The following is a 22,132-nucleotide window of genomic DNA, read 5'->3' as shown; positions in this document are numbered from 1 at the left end:
AGCATGGTTTGAAGGTTGGCTGAATGGCAGAAGGTAAAGAGTGGGAATGAAGGGGGCATTTTCTGGTTTCTGCTGGTGACAAGTGGTGTTCTGCAGGGGTCAGTGTTGGGTCTGTTACTTTTCATGTTGTATATTAATAATTTGGAAGACGGAATTGATAACTTTGTGGCCAACTTTGCAGATTATATGAAGATAGGTGGAGGGGCGAGTAATGTAGAGGAAGCAGGGAGTCTGCAGAAGCACTTGGACAGGTTAGGGGAATGGGCAAAGTAGTGGCAGATGGAATACAGCATAGCAAAGTGTGTGGTCATGCACTTTGGTAGTAGGAATAAAGGCATATTTTCAAAATTGAGAGAGGATTCAGAAATCAAAGGTGCAGATAGACATGGCAGTCCTGGTGCACGATTCCTAAAAGGTTAATTTGAAGGTTGAATTGGCAGTAAGGAAGGCAAATGCAATGTTAGCATTCATTTCGTGAGGACTAGAATGTAAATTCAGGAATGTCATGCTGCGGATTTATAAGGCCTAATAAGATTTAATATTTGAGTAACGTCCCATATCTGAGGAGGGATATGTGGGTGTTATAGATGAGGTTTACGAGAATGATCCCAGGGATGATTGGGTTCACATTTGATGAGCGTTTGACGGCTCTGGGCCTGCATCCGTTGGTGTTTTGAAGGATGAGGGGCGAATCTCATGGAATAATGTATTATGAAAGGCCTGGATAGAGTGGATGTGGAGAGGAAGTTTCCACAATGGGAGAGTCCAGGTCTGGAGGGCACAGCCTCAAAATAAAAGGGCATACCGTTAGAAAGGAGCTGATGAGTGGTGAATCTGTGGAGGCCATGTCTTTGAGTATATTTAAAGTGGAGAATGACATGTATTTGATTAGTAAGGGTGTCAAAGGTCATGGGGAGAAGGCAGGAAAATATGATTAAGAGAGAAAGATAAAAAGGCAGAGTAGACTTTATAGGCCAAATAACCCAATTCTACTCCTATGACGTGAATTTATATCTGAATATATCACATATTTCCAGACAACAATGATGTGCTACTTGAATGCGAGCATGCAAATGTTGACCCAAAACAATGCCTGGCTGAATTCTTCCATCATCTGTTTTGTTTCAGATGATCCAGATTTGCATCACATCGCAGAAGCATGAAACACCACTCTTATGACACCACAGCTAGGTAGTGATTTCTCACAATAGCGAGAACCAACCCAATGTCTTAATCCACTTTATTCTTAAAATTATGAAACCTAAAAGTTAGAATCAACAGAATATTTACTCAATCCCATTAAAACATTTCCATGTTAGCAGGATCTCAGAAAGATGAGCAATACACTACACATCATCTCTATATTATCACATAAGCAGAAGTCCATGGTTAATCATTTAATGATTTTTTAATTGAATTATGGAAAGAAAGAAAGACTTATTCAATGATTTAAACTTGCAAACCAAAATTTCATAGTGTACATTTGTAACTAATTTGTCAAGCAATAATCTACACTAAATGTCTCCCCTAAATTGATTATAACCTGAATCTGATTGAAGAGTTACAATACTGAAACACATTTTCCTCTTTAAGCTATTACATTATACTGAAGCTTGCTGAAGCTACACAGTATACTGAATACTATACCCTTTAAATTACAAAGTAGATTTGTATTTTTGATTCCTTCCAGTACATTCCTGCTTTTAGCTGTGCAAGCTTTTAATTGCACCCCACTGGGAAGACCTGAAGGAAATCTCAAGGTATTTATAGATGAGGGAAAACAAGCAGCTAATATTAATTTATCTAACCACATATTCATTAGGTACTTCAACACCATTGAGTAATCTTATTGCTTCTTTATCCACTTTACATGAATAATGTGTACTTACCGCTTAATCAATTTTATCCATCATTGATCTCCTTACATGCAAACTAAATTCAATTCATTTGCAACCTGTGCTGCTTTCTTGACTTCAATTACTCTTAGTTTGGAAGCAGAGAAGTTTAATGAAGGAAATAAATCATTTGTTTGTAATGTTTATCTACAAAACATATTGCATAGGGCTCATAAAGCTGGCTTCAAACAAATTTTATTTGTTCTCCAAATTATGTTAGGAGATTTTTTTTTAAACGTAGAGATTATATTTTCTATACCGAAAATGTATTAAAAAGTAATTTTGACTCACTGTATGTGTTACCTCGAGGGGACGATGGCTCTTGTAATGCACTGCTTGATAGTCTAGCTGGACCACCAAATAAGGCCACAGAGATTGGAGTCACAGCAGAACAGCACCGTATATTAGCAATTCTGTGTGCTCTCATCATTTCATCATAAATAAGCCAGTCAGTGGGCAGTGCTTGAACAGCCACAGCTTGTCCATTTGCTGGTGGAATCTGGTGCAAAATTAAGTTTGCTATTAGAATCATAGATTTGTTATAGCACAAAATGAAGAATGATAGTCATGCTGTTACTCTAATCAACACTTCTACCACTGTCCAGGTTCCTCTAATATAGCCCTTTAAAAGTTTTACCTTCTGATATTTATGCAATTCCAAATTAAAATCCAGTCTACTTTGAGAAGAAAAAAATAAATAAATAAATACTGCATATATTTGGATACAGTGGTCAAATCACAATGTTATTTAGCAACTATAGTGTCAGAGTCACAGAGCCATTCCCCTGCCCTTTGCCCCAATTCATGCCGACCTTCCAAGCTAGTCCCATTTCGCAGGCCTGGTCCATTTACCTCTAAAAGCTTTCTTATCCATGTACTTGTGCAAAGGTCTGTTAAATGTTTTTTATAGTGACTGCCTCAACTACTTCATCTGGCAGATTACATATACCCATTGCCCTCTGTGTGAAAAAGTTGCCCCTCAGGAACTTATTAAAATCTTCCCCTTTTATCTTAAACTGTCCCCTAGTTCTTGATTCCCCTGCCCTTGGAAAAAGACTGTTTCCACCCCATCAATTCCCCTCATGATTTTATACTTCTCTACAAGATCACCTCTCAACTCCTGAGAACTGAACTTATAGAGGTGTATAAATCCTAGTCTGTCCAACCTTTTCCTATAGCTCAGGCTCCATTTGCCATTGCTCAGCCCACTTGCCCAACTGATCAAAATCCCATTGTAATTCTTGATAACTATCTTCACTGTTTGCGATTCCAGAGTTTAAAAAAAATCCCAGTTTTAATAGATGTTGAAAATAGTCACATGGCAAAAAAGCACAAGGCCCACCTTCTTGTATTGTGGTTGGCTAAGAACTGAGGTCGGGTGAAATCTGACTTTTTTCTCTTTAGATCCAGTCAACATTAAATTCTCTCGATCAACATGGATGAGATTTGGGTACATCCCTGCAACTAATGCAGCTTTCACCACAGCCCAATTCTCTGAGTTTGTGTTCACATCTCGAATGTCACCGCCACCTCGTGCCCTTACAAAACCTTGAGAAGAATATTAAAATGGTTAAAGGATAAAAATGGGATTAGATAACAATCAAGTCAAACTGGAATGCAATATTTACAATTGAAATGATACACTAAAATTACAGAGAACTGGGCAATGTTCACTTGAAACCATTAAGGATGAATAGCCTTAAGGATGTATTGAAACTGTTTGTGTAGGAGAACTGCAGATGTTGGTTGAAACTGAAGATGGACACAAACATTTGGAGTAACGCAGCGGGTCAGACAGCATCTCTGGAGAAAAAGAATAAGTGATGTTTCGAGTAGACCCTTCTTCAGACTGAGTCAGGGGAAAGAGAAAATAATTAAGTTTGTTATAGACCGTGATAGGGAGATATAGAATAAATGAATGAAAGATATGCAAAAAAAGCAACGATGGTAAAGGAAACCGGCCATTGTTAGCTGAGTGCTAGGTGAAAACGAGTTACAATGAGACTCAACAAGACGACTTTGAACCTGGTACAACCCATGAGTTTTCTGCATTTACATCCGACACAGCTTAAAGGGATTTGTGTTATTGACAGGTTGACGCAATTGTGAAGGCTTATATAGGGGAACAATTATAGTAGGGATTAAGGTCAAGTTTAAGTCTTTAGTTTTTTTTTTGTTATTTGAAAGCTAATGACATTTATTTTCACAATAATCCATCTCCTGACAGAAACTACAAAGGTTACTCAAACCAGTTAGTGAAACATGATATAATCATCTTCAAACTGCCACTGAAAAATCTCCATTTGTACAAGGTGTGGCTAAGAATTGAATGATGACCATTCGGCACAGCAGTTATGTGCCCGAGTTTTGAACATTCACATTCACCAAAACTTTCAGGGATCTGTGGTATTGTCAAATTACTACAACTGTGAAGGCATTTAGCGAGAAGATAATACAAGGAATTAAAGCAAAGTTTTACTTCTGTAGTTTTCACATTTTTGTTCTATGCCCTTCTCTCCCCATATTCCTTTCTGTGATTGTTTATGAATTATGCACTTGCAGAGATTCAGGTCAATATTGAAATTAATGTCCATTGAGCCAAACAGTAAGTATATTGTCAAGTGTGATGGATAAAAGATGAAAAGTGTAATATTTAAAGGAGCACTGAGGTTTATTTTACGTAAATAAAAACATTTTTAAATGTTATTTAAACTAAATATTCACATTATCAGGCACTGTACATTGCACATAATTTGCAGACATTTTTTCATATATTGAACACAAAATAAAACATATAGTAATTCGATTTTTATATCCATTTTTGGTCAATTTAACTTCAAGTGGTATAGTTGAAATTGTATTGACATTTGATACATTTGGGATGCGATGGGGAAGGAATGGTAAAAGTTGTTAGCAGCTGTGGGGGTGAGAAGGAATTTATGAGAGTTTTAAGGACTTCTTGAAAGTCCGGCATCATTACATCTCCCAACAATGAATTTAAGTACATGTACAACGACAATGGAAAGTAAAGGCAGAAAGAATTCAAATGTTACTTTGGTTTTGCAGCTTTTAAAGAAAATCTGTATCGTCTGAAGTAGATACTTATAGAAAATAAAAATGTTTTCTATGGAATTTCTACAAATATGAAAATAAATTTTACATTTAAGACACTTATGTACGTATCTATTTATTTCAACTGGATGTTTTCTAGAAAATTATTTTTTAGATCATGGGAACATATCCTGGGAATAGAAGTGGTGTAAGTGAGCAACCATTAGAATACAAAGAAGAAGAAAAAACAGCTATGAGATGCAAAGGTGATCAACAGATAGTTTGTTTTTCAGCTATTAACATATGCTCTTTGTTCAGCTGGTTGCAGACCACAGGTTAATACATTTGAGCATGCTTTAATCAAGTTCAAGTTCAAGTGAGTTTATTGTCATGTGTCCCTGTATAGGACAATGAAATTCTTGCTTTGCTTAAGCACACAGAAAATAGTAGGCATTTACTACAAAACAGATAAATGTGTCCATATACCATGATATAAATATATACACACATGAATAAATAAACTGGTAGTGCAAATAACAGAAAGTGGTTGCTAATAATCAGAGTTTTGTCCGAGCCAGGTTTAATAGCCTGACGGCTGTGGGGAAGTAGCTATTCCTGAACCTGGTTGTTGCAGTCTTCAGGCTCCTGTACCTTCTACCTGAAGGTAGCAGGGAGATGAGTGTGTGGCCAGGATGGTGAGGGTCCTTGATGATACTGCCAGCCTTTTTGAGGCAGCGACTGCGATAAATCCCCTCGATGGAAGGAAGGTCAGAGCCGATGATGGACTGGGCAGTGTTTACGACTTTTTGTAGTCTTTTCCTCTCCAGGGCGCTCAAATTTCCGAACCAAGCCACGATGCAACCGGTCAGCATGCTCTCGACTGTGCACCTGTAGAAGTTAGAGAGAGTCTTCCTGGACAATCCGACTCTCCGTAATCTTCTCAGGAAGTAGAGGCGCTGATGAGCTTTTTTGATAATTGCGTTAGTGTTCTCGGACCAGGAAAGATCTTCAGAGATGTGCACCCCCAGGAATTTGAAGTTCTTGACCCTTTCAACCATCGACCCGTTGATATAAATGGGGCTGTGGGTCCCCCTCCTACTCCTGCCAAAGTCCACAATCAGTTCCTTGGTTTTGCTGGTGTTGAGGGCCAGGTTATTGCGCTGGCACCATATGGACAGTTGCTCGATCTCTCTTCTGTACTCTGACTCATCCCCATCAGTGATACGCCCCACAATAGTGGTGTCGTCAGCGAACTTGATGATGGAGTTCGCACTGTGGTTCGCTACGCAGTCATGGGTATAGAGTGAGTACAGCAGGGGGCTGAGCACGCAGCCTTGAGGTGCTCCCGTGCTGATTGTTATTGAGGCTGACACATTTCCACCAATACGAACAGACTGTGGTCTGTGGACGAGGAAGTCGAGGATCCAGTTGCAGAGGGATGCGCAGAGACCCAGTTCTGCGAGTTTGGTAACCAGTTTGGAGGGGATGATTGTGTTAAATGCCGAGCTGTAATCAATGAATAACAGCCTGACATATGAGTTTTTGTTGTCCAAGTGGTCCAGTGCGGAGTGGAGGGCCAGCGAGATCGCATCCACCGTTGATCTGTTGTGGCGGTATGCGAACTGCAGTGGGTCCAGGTTTTTGTCGATGTAGGAGTTGATTTGCTCCATGATCAACCTCTCAAAGCACTTCATCACCACCGGCGTTAGTGCTACTGGTCGATAGTCATTGAGGCACGTCACCTTACTCTTCTTGGGCACCGGTATAATTGATGCCCTTTTAAAGCAGGTGGGGACCTCAGACCTCAGAAGTGAGAGGTTGAAAATGTCCGTAAAAACTCCCGCCAGTTGGTCCGCACAGGTTTTTAGAACACGGCCGGGTATACCATCAGGTCCAGGTGCTTTTCGGGGGTTCACCCCTCTGAAGGATTTCCTGACATCGGCCTCTGTGACTGAGACTGAAATGCCATCACAGCGAATGGGGGATCGGGAAGGCACATCAGTATTCTCCCTGTCAAAGCGTGCGTAAAACGCATTGAGCTCGTCAGGGAGTGATGTTACACTGGCATTCGAGCTGCCTCCTGGTTTTGCCTTGTCTCCTCTACAATGGACTTACCTGTGTCCTCATGCCAATAATGATTTCCATCGTAGCTTGAGAAAGGAAATTCTTTTCACAGAATGCTCTCTCCCATCCATCACTGCGAGCCTTTTGCCAAGCCTAGCAAAAAAAAATTGAATTTAAAATGAATAATGAAGCACACAAATCAAATTATTTAACATCTTTAACGTTTAATTTATTTTTTTATTTCTCAATTCAGCAACAATTTTTGATGGATTTTCTGAGTATCACGGCAGGAAAGACAAATATTTGAAGCTAATAGTGTGATTAATTCACAATGGGAACAGTTGCAAGCAAAAAACAAATTCACTCATTCGTATTGTTATCACATTCGGTATAATATTAACCTAAGAAATGTTCCTTACAGAAATTGAAGGAAATGTTTCTTCTGGAATTGTACATAAAAGATACAATGGTGCTTTGATGTTGCTGGATCTAATCCAAAGGCTAAGATTAATATTCAAATTAATGTCAATTGCATGACAATTATAGTCAAAGAGAGTTATACAGCACAGAAACAGGACCTTTGATCCAAGTTGTCCATGCCAACTAAGATGATTGAGAATTATTTTTTTTTATATGGCAATAAAAACAAAAGCTGGGCACAGAATTATGAGTGTTCCAAAACCCGAGATTTGTTTGGATTCTTTAGGAACAGAAACATGCCTTCCTTTCTCAGTCTGAATTGTATTTCAGTTCTATATTGATATGACTTAACTTCAACTTCAATTTGAAATGACCCAGTAACCCTATCAGTGCACAAATCAAGCAGCTTGCCAATATTGCCCATGCGTCAAGAATGAACGAAAATTCAGACTCTGAATGCAACTTAGTAAAATAAATAAATAGATATTGTCGGCATATTTTAAAGTAGGCATCATTGAAAGATTTTGAACTCCAGATTGCAATTCCAAGATAAAAGTATCACAGAATAAATTGGAAAAGCTCACCTGGAAAGCTCTTAAAAGAGCCATGTGATCACTGAATGTTCCTGCAGCAAAGCGCTTTCTACACAACATGGAAGCGCGCTTTTGTGAAGGTTGCATTGGCAGGACAAATGGATCTCGATAAGCCAAAGTACAGGCAATAGTGAGAATAGGATCAAGGCACTTTAACACTACAGCACAAAGAACCATTTTTCCCAGATGGGGTTCCACAGGAAGATCTGCCAAGTGGTAACCAAGCTCTGTCAGATCTTCCCAGCTGTCCATGGCATCTATAGTCTAGAATGAAAAGCAATACATCAATGTGTTTCTACTGTGTTTTGTAATATTTTATTTTCATTATGATAAATATTTCATACCTTGAGCATTTGAACAGCATTTCTAACTATAAGTGATGGTGGGGGTTCTGGTGCTTTTGCAAGGAAGTCGGCAATGGGGCAATTAATTGGAGCTAACAGTTTGGTATGTAAACAAAGTTCCTATGGAAAAACAAAATGAAAATTAATTAAATCACACAACCATGATTTAGAATGATCAGCTTTATTATGTCCTTTAACAGATAGTAATCTTTCCTGAGTCATAATAACACTTTTAATGTGTACACAAACTCAATGAATAGAAAATACATTATTCAATGCACATCTACTCCTAATTGAATTATTCTGACAGAAGGATATTTTTTTTAATTTCACAAATAACCATGGTACACATTCACAAATAACCATGGTACAATAATTAAACTAATGCATTAGAATAAAGTATTAAAGAATTAATAAATCAAATTCACACCTGCAGTGGCATTCGTAGCAATTCGGGAATCTGAAACTCTAGAAGATTTTGAAACCGCAGTCTACTAAATAGGTGAAAACTAATTCCTGGTCGACAACGACCTGCCCTACAAAAATGCACAGGAATATCATATTGTTAAATGAAAATATAATCCAGGAAAATTTAGAAGAATTTAACATTCCACAAAATGGCATAGTTCAAAAAAATATAAAAAACAAAATTATTCAGAGTAATTCTGATAGTACCCTAGCTTATGGAAAGATCGTTCAGAAGCTTGATAAGAGAGGGTAAGAAGCCATTCCTGAGATTGGTAGCATGCACTTTCTGTACCTTCTGCTGGAGAATCAGGGAGAAGGATTGACAGGGGTAGGGTAAGTCTTTGATAGGTTGGCTGCTTTACCGAGGCAGTATGAAGTGTAGATGGAGTCAATAGTGGGATGTCTGGTCTGTGTGATGGGCTGGGCTACATCAACAACTCTCTGATGTGTGTTGCGGTCTTGGGTGGAGCTGTTCCCAAACCAACCCGACAGTATGCTTTCTCTGGTGCTACAGATTCTACAATCTACAGAAGATGTCAGTCATTGGAGACATGCCAAATTTCCTCAGTCTCTTCAGGAAGTAGAAGCACTGGGGTGCTTTATTGGCTGTCTTTTCAATATGGTTGACCCACAATAGATTGTTGGTAATATTTATGCCAAGGAACTTGAAGGTCTGAACCATTTCCACTTCGGCACCATTGATTCTGATTGGGGGGTGGGTACTCCACCATGCTTCAAGAATTCAATGACTAGCTCCCTCATCATGCTGACATTGAGGGAGAAGTTGTCTTGACACCATGTTACTAAGTTCTCTATCCCCTTGGTGTATTCTGTGTCGTCATTGTTTGTGATCCCACCAACCACAGTGGTGTCATCTGCAAACTTGTTGATGGAGTTCGAGCTCAAATTAACCGCACAGACGTGAGTGTATGTGGAGTAATAGTAGGGACTGAAAACACATCCTTGCGGGGCAATGGTATTGAGAATTATTGTGGAGGATGCGTGTCACCTAACCTCACTGATTGTGGTCTGTCAGAAAGTTTGGAATCCAGTGGCAGAAAGGGGTGCTGAAGACAAGATCATTAAGGAGCTGAAAATGGCTATACTAAGGATCGTTTCCCGAGGAAGCTCATTTGATGACAACCAACTTCCCTTGTGTCAGCTGTAATGTCTTCCACTGATCAGTTTCCTTTCTGATGCTCAAATTTCAGTTTTGCAAGAGCTCCTTATTTCAGTATTTATTCAAATGCAGCCTTAAAATATCAATATATTGCCTCTTTCCAATATTCTGTTGTTATATCCATATCTGGTTCAAGGTTACAATAACGTTTAGGTATGAGTGTCTTTGGCAGAACAAGAATTAAGAATTAATAAATTATTGGCGAGTAGGTTTTGTTTTGATGGCATTCCTTCCAAACACAACACATGGATGGGAGAAAATTAAAAGGGCGTTAACAGGCTGATCTTCAACCTGTCCTATTTTTTTAGGGCAACTGGTCACATTGCTGTGTAAATGTGTGGCTATTAAGCATATTTTTTTTTTAAACTTTATCAGAAATTAATTTTAAATCAAAAAAACGAAGTGATCATTATACCTTCCCTTTCTTTGGACAGCACTCGCCTTAGAAATCCACACCATTTTTAGCATTGTGACAGAGTTTAGTGCATCAAATGATTTCTGGAACAAAAGTGAAATTGAAACAATGAAGTGCTTCTGAGTTCTTCACTCTATTGAAAACATTGACTTATGTTGACTAAGGCTTACCTCTTTTACTTTCCCAGAATCAATGACAAATACCACATCATTGACAGTAATGCTTGTCTCTGCAATATTTGTGGAAAGAATCTGAAATAAAACAGATTAATTATTCGCAAGTGAAGGAAGTAGAGATATTAAATTAGTCACTTTGTTTCAAATAACTTTGAACTTACTATTTTACGAATTCCAGTAGGTAGGTTTTTTAACACCTTCTTTTGGTCAGATGTCTGCATGTTAGAATGAAGCATGAAAACCTGTAATCTAAGACGATAGGTTTACTGTATAACTTAGATCTTTATTTGCATTATGTTCTTCACTAGGAGGAAATTTTCACATCAGACCATTAGAACATGATTCAAGAATACATATTTTACTGTTGTGCATTTGTAAAAACAAGTATAATTAAGTTTATTGTGCTTTTATAGGGCTAACAGTTTAAAAGTTCAAAGCATCAACCTGGTACTGAGAGACTGTGCTTCAAGAAGTAGGGTCAAAAGAACAGCACTGACAGTGGCACACACTGCCCAGCAAATAATTTACAATTGGCTCATTCCAGGCTGTAAAAATCAAGAATCAAAAAATATTTTCCAAGAGATCTGCAACTGCATCATATTGTTGCATTTGGGAAATCACAGACACTGTTCATTCCCTGAAAAATAAAACTCATTGTCTACCTCAGCAGAATGTACCAGGCACATACACATGCACCTCTCCCAGCCACACAGACTGTGCAGGGTGCATCTGACCATATTCACACTGTAGTACTGTACCTGAACGCAACAAAGTATCGTAACTTAAAAGACTAGCACTCCATATAATTCACAAATATTGTGCCACCATATCCAGCTTCATAACAGTAATTGCAATCACCAAGTTTCCATTTTGGATCAATACCAGATCAAAGGGTGGCAAGTACAATAACCCGGGAACAAAACAAGCACCAGGGTGCGGGAGTCTAAAACTACAGGGCATGGGCTTAAGGTAAAAGATTTATAGGGTCCTGAGGAAAAATCTGTCCACACGGATGGAATGGGAATATGGAACAGTCTGCCAGAGAAAGTGGTGGAGATGAGCATAATTAAGTTTAAAAGACATTTGGACAGGTTCATGGATAGGAATAGTAAGCAAATGAGACTAGTTCAGGATGGCACCTTGGTTGGCATAGACTATTTCATCCAAAGGGCCTGTTTCCAAAATTCACAACTCTATTGCTCCAATGTGAATGTAACAGAAACAATACTCCCAAATGTAAATTGCATATGAATTATACAAGGCCCTGGTGAAGCCGCACTGAAATATAAGCAAAAATATGCACACTACACAAAGTGTCATGATGCACAGCACAGTAGACTGAATCCTTAGACTGGGGAAATTGTTCCTAAATAAATTAAGCACACTGAACTTAGAATACATAATGAGAGGTGCTCTCATTGGAACATACAAAATTCTTGTGGATTTTGACACGGTAGGTTAGGTACATTGGAGTATAAATCATCTGACATTCCTCTGATCTTTACTTTTGAGATTTCACTGCAGCAGCTGGACCAAACAGCCATGACCCAAAGCCAAATCTTTTAAGATCAAAGTTGTAAGACCTCATGCTGGAAGGCCATTTGTGACTTCCACTACTAAAAGTCAGCAGTTTTAAATAGACCATGCGTCAGTGAGGCATGAAGACTTCAATAAAGCATGCTTCAAAGGCATGTAAAGGTCTTTATATTCCAGTGTAATAATGGTCCCTTGGATGGTGCAGCATTCCCAACTCTACATTGGACGTACACAAAAATGCTGGAGAAACTCAGCGGGTGCAGCAGCATCTATGGAGCGAAGGATTAGGCAACGTTTCGGGCCAAAACCTTTCTTCAGACATTGGACGACAGATTACTGGAATGCCAAACCACGCTCATACCCCTTTTGCACACCGGTAACAAGAACCATGATAGCAGTGAGAGCTGGCACTGCAGTTTGAGGCACTATTGCAATACTGACATATATAGTGGTTGCTTTTGAAGAAGGGACACTGCCCACCGGTTGCTGTGCAAAGATTGACAGAGAAAGGTGGGAATAAGATCTCCAATAGGTGCATTGTACGCTAAATGTATTGTAGGTCATTTCATTTGCAAAGGTGATTTTACACATGTAGCTTTTTATAATGTACTCAAAAATAATACATTAAAATGTTTCTAAAAAAATAATTAAGAATATTATTGAGAATTTGGGGCAGCACTGTGGCACAGCGCCAGAGACCCGGGTTAGATCCCAACTACGAGCGCTGTCTGTACTGAGTTTGCACGTTCTCCCTATGATCACGTAAGTTTTCTCCTGATGCTCTGGTTTCCACCCACATTCCAAAGACGTGCAGGTTTGTATGTTAGCTGGCTTCTGTAAATTGTCCCTAGTGTCTAGGATAGATTGGTGGTTAGCGCAGATTCGGTGGGCTGAATGGCCTGTATCCACACTGTATCTTTAAACTCCAGTGTAAACTCCAAACTCCCTTGAAGGTTGCGTATGTTGCATTTGTCACGTATATGAGTAATGACTCATGATACCATAAACACTGCTGTTGTTCAATTCTCAGCAGATGTATGAATGTTAGACAAATGGAAGAAAGCCCAATATGCCAGAGGGTGGCAGCAGAAACAGTACAATTAGTTTCACCTTTTCATAGCCCAGAAAAAGAATTGGATTTCTGCTCAAAATCATCACCAACAACTTTACCTTCGGAAGAAGTAAAGGATTGAGAATATCTATATATATCACATAAAGGATTCTATGTTACGTATATGGTTCCAGTACACTGATTAGTGTCTATGTACCAAGTTAAATTTCGATACAATATGTATATATGAACACAATTTGACAGTACATGGAAAATAATTAAACTTTACAGAACTACTTAATTTTCAATTTCAGAAATTCTAAGCAATAAATGTATTGATAACTTACTTATGAGAATTATCTGCAAATCTTTTATCATCATACAAAATGCGATCTCTGAGTCCTACAATTTCATCATATCCTGGTAAAAAGATTAAAACGGCACCTGGAAATAAAACAACGAAATAAATTCCACTAGTAATGGTAATTTGTAGTAGATGAGATATGATTATCACTAAACCCAATTAAATGATGCATATAAGACATTCCTGTAACTACGCATAGGCTTTGTTGCTATCTCTGTCAGGATTTGTTCTTGATTCTGACTAATCACTAATCCTAAATCACTCACAATTATACCTCAGGCCTTAAAGCTGATGGATGTATCTACGGTTATCTATTCTTCCAGCCACATTTAAAAGTCATACAAAAATACAAACGCCAATTCCAGAATCCTAAAAAAAAACGTTGTTTTATTCATTACTTGCAATGAAATCATAAGCTGCATTATGATTTTAATTAAGTCAACAATTTCTCCATCTTATTATAGCATGGAGAGACAAATATGTATAACATTTGTGAAAATACATTCAAAGTGAATATAGCAGCATCGTGATTAAGTTGCTGGACTAGCAATTCAGAGGTCTGAACAAATTTTCAACCTGACACATGCTGTAATGATAGCCCAGTGCAAATGCCAAAACTGTAGCTAGAGAATGTATTTATTTAATGAACTGGAGTATCTGGAAATAACAATCAATCATCATTTATAGGAACAAATAGACTATCATAATGTCATAAAAATCTATCTGCTTCACTGATATAGCTTAGGGAAATAATCATGGTATTCTTTAAACAGCCGATATGCAACCCCACAGCAGAATTCCTTCTGAAATGACATAGAAAGTTCAAGAGCAATTAAATGAGCAATTAGGTAGGCTTTTAGCTGCATAATGTCCTATACATGAAAGCTGGGGAATCTAAATTTTTATAATTAAATAAATCAGAAGTTTAAATATATAATCTACAACTAGCAAAAGTGACCATAAAGATTCTAGATTGTTGTTTTAACCCATCTGGGTAACAATTATACTTCCGGAAAGGAAGTCTACCAGCCTTAACCAGTATGGCCTGCATGGCTCCAGATCCATCAATGTCTTAATGTCTCCTCACTTCGGAGTGATTAGGGAGAGCAATAGCAGAGCTGCCATGTTTTGTCAGAGCATTTCAGTATTCCAGTACCTGAAAATCAGTGTTTTGCTGAGGAAATCAGTATTTTTATGCGGTGCCATTTTGCTGATTTTTATTTTATTTTTTAGGTGCAGTCATACCCATGTAAGAGTACAGGAATGCATAACTTTGCTACCAATTGACGTCTTCTACGCACCTTACTTGACAGTGCATTTGTTGCCATCTCTTTCTATACTGCTGTTTGAATGGCTGCATCCTGCCTTTAGCACTAGATGATGATGTAGAAGCCATTTTCGAAGTCTCCCTCTCCCTCCCTCGCTCCCTCCTTCCTCTCTCTCGCTTCTTCCTCTCTCTCCCTCGCTCCCTCCATACTATGAGAATGCAGGGTGACTTGGACAGGTTGGGGGAGTGGGCGGATGCATGGCAGATGACGTTTAATGTGGAGAAATGTGAGGTTATCCACTTTGGTAGCAAAAACAGGAAGGCAGATTACTATCTAAATGGCGTCAAGTTGGGAAAAGGGGAAGTACAGCGGGATCTGGGGGTCTTTGATCATCAGTCTATGAAAGTAAGCATGCAGGTACAGCAGGCAGTGAAGAAAGCGAATGGCATGTTGGCCTTTATAACAAGAGGAGTCAAGTATAGGAGCAAAAAGGTCCTTCTGCAATTGTACAGAGCCCTAGTGAGAGCACACCTGGAGTATTGTGTGCAGTTTTGGTACCCTAATTTGAGGAAGGACATTCTTGCTATTGAGGGAGTGCAGCGTAGGTTTACAAGATGGCAGAACTGTCATATGCTGAGAGATTGGAGCAGCTGGGCTTGTACACTCTGGAGTTTAGAAGGATGAGAGGGTATCTTATTGAAACATATAAGATTGTTAAGGGTTTGGACACGCTGGAGGCAGGAAACATGTTCCCGATGTTGGGGGTGTCCAGAACCAGGGGCCACAGTTTAAGAATAAGGGGTAAGCCATTTAGAGCGGAGACGAGGAAACACTTTTTCTCACAGAGAGTTGTGAGTGTGTGGAATTCTCTGCCTCAGAGGGCGGTGGAGGCAGGTTCTCTGGATGCTTTCAAGAGAGAGCTAGATAGGGCTTAAAGAAACTTCAAGAGTTCAGTCTTTCCTTTGAACATCACAGAGGACACTATCAAGGTGTCCTATTTTAGGCCAACATAAACATTACAATTCGTCAGTATAAAAATTCTCATCCTATCACTGATGCTCACAATTTCACACTGCTTCACTTAAAAAAAAACAGGGAAAAACACATCATTGTCAGGGGATATGGGGAAAAGGCTGGAACAGGGTACTGATTGGGGATGATCAGCCACGATCACATTCAATTGTGGTGCTGGCTCGAAGGGCGGAACGGCCTACTCCTGCACCTATTGTCCATACCTTTCTCCCTCCCTCTCTCTCCCTCCCTCTCTCCTCCCTGTCTCCCCCTCCCCCTTTCTCTCCCTCCCTCCCACCCACCCTCCCTCTCCTTCATCCTTTTTTCCCCTCCGTCTATTATTCACCTTCCTCCCTCTCTCTCCCTCCCTCCTTCTCCCTCTCCTCTCCATCCTCTCCCTTCCTCCACCCCTCCCTTTCTCTACCCCTCCCTCTCTCCCCCTTGAGCCCACCCATCATTTTGTAAAATCAAGGCCAATCCCAATGTAACTGCAATCCCACTGGTAACCGTTCACCACTGGGCTTAACCAGAATTCTACCACTGCCTGAAAAATAATCAAAGGCTCAACTACCACTGAGAAAGAGAATTCCAAAGACTCATTGTTATACGAGAATTTTCCTGAACAGTCTGTGACCCAGAGTGCTGTGGCCATAGCGCTGTGTTCAAAGCCCATAGCGCTATGTTTAAAGCCCATAGCACTCCAGCTGGTGGTATTATTTTTAGAACCCCTAGCGCTGTAGCCGACAGCTCTTCTTTTAAATTCACACACGTTAAACTGACAGCGCTCTGTTTAAACCTGGAGCGGGACAGGCAGCCTGGAGAGAAGGAATGGGTGATGTTTCTGGTCGAGACCCTTATTCAGCCTGAACTGAACTCCGTATTTAAAATCCGTATTTAACAACACAAAACCGTACATCCGTATTCTAATCGCATTTCCGTACAAAATACGGAAAATCCGTATTACTTGGCAGCTCTGCAATAGGGGCGGCACAGAGACTCAGTGGTAGAGTTGCTGCCTTACAGTGCCAGAGTTGCTGCCATACAGTGCCAGAGACCTGGGTTTGACCTCGACTACGGGTGCTGTCTGCTTGAGGTTTGTACGTTCTCCCCGTGACCTGCGGGGGTTTTCTCTGAAGTCTCTGGTTTCCTCCCACACTCCAAAGATGTACAGGTCTGTAGGTTAATTTGTTTGGTATAATTGTAAATTGTATAATTGTAAATTTGGTATAATTGGTATAATTGTAAATAGGACTGTGCGGTGCGGACTCAGTGGGCCGAAGGGTCTGTTTCCGTGCTGTATCTCTAAACTAAACTACACTACCACTGTTCTTAGTCTGGAAATTGTCTAAAGGACGACAAATTCCCACCAATGTTTTCCGCAGCTGGAGGATTCTTAACTCCATTTAAATAGATTCAACTACATGTGCGTAGGAAATTATTTATGCCAACTTCCATGCATTTATGTCATCAAGGTTTTGATCAAAAATGGATGAAGTAAACAAATATATTCCAAATTTAAAAGAATAAATGTAGTAATAAATCTAACAAAATAAATCTAGTATAAAATTCAGGAGGAACACATCACCCAGGTAGATGTTCCCAGAACATCATATTTTAACGAGTAAAAATGCAGAACTCACTACAGGTGCACAACCTTTTATCCGAAGATCCAAATAACGAAAACCTCCGAATAGCGGACATTTTTTCGGTCCTTGAAGAAAGGTCCTTGAAAACGTTCACCGAGGGCGGCCCGCAGAGGTGACAGCGGAACCTCCGGTCGGTCCTCGAAGAAAGGGGAACTAAATCCCCATTCATAAAAGAGAAGGTGAGGGTATATTGCGCGGGAGGGTTAATAATTGACAATATGCTGCTGCCTGCCCGCTGAGTTAAAAAGTTCCCACGGTAGACTCACGATACACAGTGTATCGTGAGTCTTGCGTGGGAACTTTTTAACTCAGCGGGCAGGCAGCAGCAGATTGTCGCTCCCTTCAGTTTCACCCCACCTACACCCCTCTGCTTCCCGGCCATGTGTGTGACCCCTTCCCTCCCCTCTCCAGCTCCCCGCCCATTGCACCGGCGCGGGGGCTTTGCACTGTCTTCACGTCGGCGATGCCAGCAGGTCAGTGCCAGTCACTGGAGACGTCAGGACCAACGGGACACCGACCCCCAGGCCCACTGCAAGCATGGAGATCCCAGAGACCCACAGCCAGCAGCAGCCCAGCCCCGTTCCAACTCCAGAGGAAAACTGCAAACTGGCCGGAGACGTCAGGACCACCAGAAGCCGTTCCCCGATGGGCCGCTACGGCGACAAATGGCAGTTCGCCCACAGCCCGAGCTGTGCCCCCTCATCGGGACACCGACCCCCAGGCCCACTGCAAGCACGGAGATCCCAGATCAGCAACTCCAGCCCAGCTCCGTTCCAACTCCAGAGGAACACGCTCCCCGTATGGGCAGAAGCTGATGGTGTGCAAGGGACGTCTTGTTCTTGGGGTCGCGCAGCTCGGGCTGTGGGCGAACTGCCACTTGTCGCCGTAGCGGCCCATCGGGGAGCGGAATCCTCTGGAGTTGGAGGGGGAGGGGGGTATTGTGCTGTTTGATCGCCCCCTACTATCCCAGGGACAGGGAGACAGGACGTTCACCGAGGGCGGCCCGCAGAGGTGACAGCGGAACCTCCAGTCGGTCCTCGAAGAAAGGGGTACTAAATCCCCATTCATAAAAGAGAAGGTGAGGGTACATTGCGCGGGAGAGTAGGAATCCCAAGACAAAGTTGAGTGAGCGTTCACCGAGGGTGGCCCGCAGAGGTGACAGCGGAACCTCCGGTCGGTCCTGGAAGAAAGGGGAACTAAATCCCCTTCATAAAAGAGAAGTGGAGGGTATATTGCCCGGGAGGGTAAATCGCCTACCTGGAAGAAACCGGACATTTTTTCCAGGATGTCGTCTGCACACCAAAGCTCACGTTTGGCGCTAAACATGGCACGCCAAAGCTCACGTTTGGCGCCAAACGCACGTCGCCTCTGCTGTACACGGATATAAGAGTGTGAAAATGTCGCCTTAGGCCGCCTAAGGGCATGTAGCCCCGCTAGGGTGAAATGAGTGCGAGAGGTGATTCAATGCTGCGGTCACATTTACAAATTCAGGAATTCATTCAACACACTGCATTTCATACAGACATTTATTCTGCAAGAAAAAACGACATTGAAGACTCAAACTCGCGACCGAGGAACTGCCGGGATCAAGGCGCAAACTCGCGACCTTGCGGATATGAGCCGAGCACTCTACCACTGAGCCAGCCATTAAAATCTACGCTAAAAATTTTCCATTCTGAAGGCCGACAAATTCCGAATTACGAAAAGTGTCTGGTCCCAACGCTTTCGGATAAAAGGTTGTGCACCTGTATTAGTGGTAGCTGTCCTGGGCAGAAAATTAAATGATGTTAAAACATTTATCATGATGAACAATCAGCTTGAAATTAAATCCAAGATGCTCAAATTATTTCTTACCATCATCAGAACTCTGAAAGATGTTGTAAAGAAGGTGCATGATTAGATCCAGATCAACTTTTTCATCATCAAAGCTGTGGTGGTAGACACTTAGAATTTCTTTATCTTCTTGACTTAGCTCTCCACCGTCTGTTTGCACCAGGACACACTCATCAAGACTCCCCAATTCTATTGAAGAACTTGTATATGAAAAGGAAATAGCAAGATGCTCAATATTAGAAATCGGCACAAACTATGAAAGGGCAAATGTTCACCTGTTCCAACTTGAAACTCAGTTTAACTATGATTTCAGAATCAGAGGTACATAAAACATACAATAGCTTCTTTAAATATTAACAATAGGACTGAATAAAGAAAAGTGAAAAGGCATGAGAAAGCTTCATATAAGCGACAATTCACTCAGGTTCAACAGAAAATGCATGTTACAGCAAACAAATTTATCACATTGCTACGATAAAAGATACTGCACCGAAGCAGGGAGTAAACATGCATTGTTTGCACACATTACAGCTAGTTCACGCAGATGATTATGACATGAATCAAAAATCATCATCTTCATTATCGTAATGCGCTCACATCCCCAAAACGGAAATAAAGTAACATTAATACAATTTACCTTTATATGTTTTTACCCGTATTGTGATTAGTAGATTTAGAAAATAAAATAAAATGTCTGTCCTTACTTGAATGACTCCAGAAGATCTATAATCTCACTTTGACCAAATCGTTTAGCCCAATCCAAAGCCAACCTGAAAACATTAAATATATTTTTTTGAAATCCAGAGCTACCATCATAATCCAAAATAAGTTTCTACTTCCCAGAATACCACCAGTAACAACAAATTAACCTGTTAAATTAGGTTAGTCAATCTGCCTGGGTGCCCTGAACCCAATCTCAAAGTCTCCTGATAATGTTTCTGCTGCTGAGCTAACGCTTTCAGTTCAATAGAATACAAAGTGCAGTATAATTATCTCCACTAGCCTGGAAAAATAGTGTGTAAGAAATTGCTCATGAATTGGAGATGATTGAATTTTAAGTTGATTAACAGTGACAATGTTTTGATAAATTAATTAAATAAAATACACATTTTAACTCAAAAGATCAATGTAAAAACAAACAAATTCCATACCAGCCATTTGAAGCCTTAACATTCGCATTTGCTCCCATGCTGAGTAGTTGTTCCACTTGACTTAGAAACCCCCGGCCTGCAGCTATCATTAATGGAGTAGCGCTGGTTTCACTATGCCTGTAGTCAACTGAAATTTGGAGAGTGATCACTATGTAATAATAAAGCACACACATACAAATTTTGTCTTTATGTCTAAAAGAAAAAGTACATGTGTCACTGCAGAAATGTGCCCATAACTGGTATTTGCTTCAGTTATCTGTTTATGAACTCGTAGGAGCATCTGTTCCCACCTCAATTTTTACATCCTCACAGGCAATGGCTGTTTACTTTAAAAAGCAAAGCAATTGTGAATGCAATTATTATAAGTATAATTCCCAACAGGAAATTGTCTTAATTTCCCCTGAACAAAGACTCAAAGGCACTATAAATGCTACAATAAAAATGCTATGTTGCCCCACATTGTTGTCCATCATTGCACATGCCTCAGCACCACCCCTCCTGATGTTTTTCCGGACTTTCCTGTCCCAGCCATCCCATGTAACGATCTCACTGCTGTCAACATCCAATGAATTGTTTTCAAAAGATATCAGAGAAATAAAAGATAAATAATATTAAACATAGAAAATAGGTGCAGGAGTAGTCCTTCGAGCCTGCACCGCCATTCAATATGATCATGGCTGATCATCCAACTCAGTATCCTGTACCTGCCTTCTCTCCATACACCCTGATCCCATTAGCCACAAGGGCCACATCTAGCTCCCTCTTAAATATAGCCAATGGACTGGCCTCAACTACCTTCTGTGGCAGAGAGTTCCAGAGATTCACCACTCTCTGTGTGAAAAATGTTTTTCTCATCTCGGTCCTAAAGGATTTCCCCTTTATCCTTAAACTGTGACCCCTTGTCCTGGACTTCCCCAACATCGGGAACAATCTTCCTGCATCTAGCCTGTCCAACCCCTTAAGGAAAGAAGCAATGTACCTAAAGATTCAGATTAGTTTATTATCTATTATAACCAGGGTGCGATGAATATTCTTGTTCAAATAAAACATAAAATAAACAGTATAAGGTAATGATATATACAATAAATACAACAAATGCAAGACAGCAGAAAGGTGCAAAGTTTGCAATGCAAACTGAAGTATTGCAAAAATACTTAAGTGCAACAAAGGAGTAATTAAATGCAGTAGTTTTGAGAGTAAGAATATGTGGCAGGATATTCGGGACAGAGATTGCAAAGGAGGTGACTGGTTCAGGAGGCTGATAGCTGTGGGGAAGAAACTGTCTTGTCTGGTGATCTGGGATTTCAAGCTTCTGGATCTTCTCCCAGAAGTTAAAAGAGAGAAAAGGGAAAGGTCAGGGTGGCATGCAGCCTTGACAATACTCCCAGCCATTCTGATGCAGCGTGCTGTGAAGATGGACTGGAAGGAAGGAAGGAAATGACGAGCCTGAAATGGACTGGACAGTGTTCACTACTCTCTGCAGTTCAGACGGTCAGGGTGGAGCAATTGCAATTCAACCTAAGATACACCCTATCAGAATACTTCCCATTGCTCATCTGTCAAAGTTTGAGAGAATTTTTGTGGACATGCTGTACCTACTTAGATACCTAAGCAAATCCACTGGTGTGCTTTCTACGCATCATTGTGAGGGGATCAGGTATGGATG

The 22,132-nt window shown here is 40.5% G+C and overlaps 1 protein-coding gene across 1 annotated transcript in view; it reads right to left on the bottom strand.

Annotated features, from left to right (window-relative positions):
- ythdc2 (YTH domain containing 2) overlaps positions 1-22,132 on the bottom strand; it is a 93,958-nt gene that overhangs the window by 39,511 nt on the left and 32,315 nt on the right. The window contains 13 exon segments of the mRNA XM_033017441.1: positions 2,199-2,394; positions 3,238-3,443; positions 7,037-7,163; positions 8,015-8,287; positions 8,368-8,487; positions 8,798-8,903; positions 10,431-10,513; positions 10,601-10,681; positions 10,768-10,855; positions 13,541-13,637; positions 19,337-19,515; positions 20,020-20,085; positions 20,467-20,593. Of these exon segments, the coding sequence (XP_032873332.1) occupies positions 2,199-2,394; positions 3,238-3,443; positions 7,037-7,163; positions 8,015-8,287; positions 8,368-8,487; positions 8,798-8,903; positions 10,431-10,513; positions 10,601-10,681; positions 10,768-10,855; positions 13,541-13,637; positions 19,337-19,515; positions 20,020-20,085; positions 20,467-20,593 (1,749 nt within the window).

This window comes from Amblyraja radiata, chromosome 3 (genome assembly GCF_010909765.2).
Source record: "Amblyraja radiata isolate CabotCenter1 chromosome 3, sAmbRad1.1.pri, whole genome shotgun sequence".
Taxonomy (NCBI): Eukaryota; Metazoa; Chordata; class Chondrichthyes; order Rajiformes; family Rajidae; genus Amblyraja; species Amblyraja radiata.
Note: the sequence above shows the minus strand (reverse complement) of the source record. Positions and strands in the feature narration are given on the sequence as shown.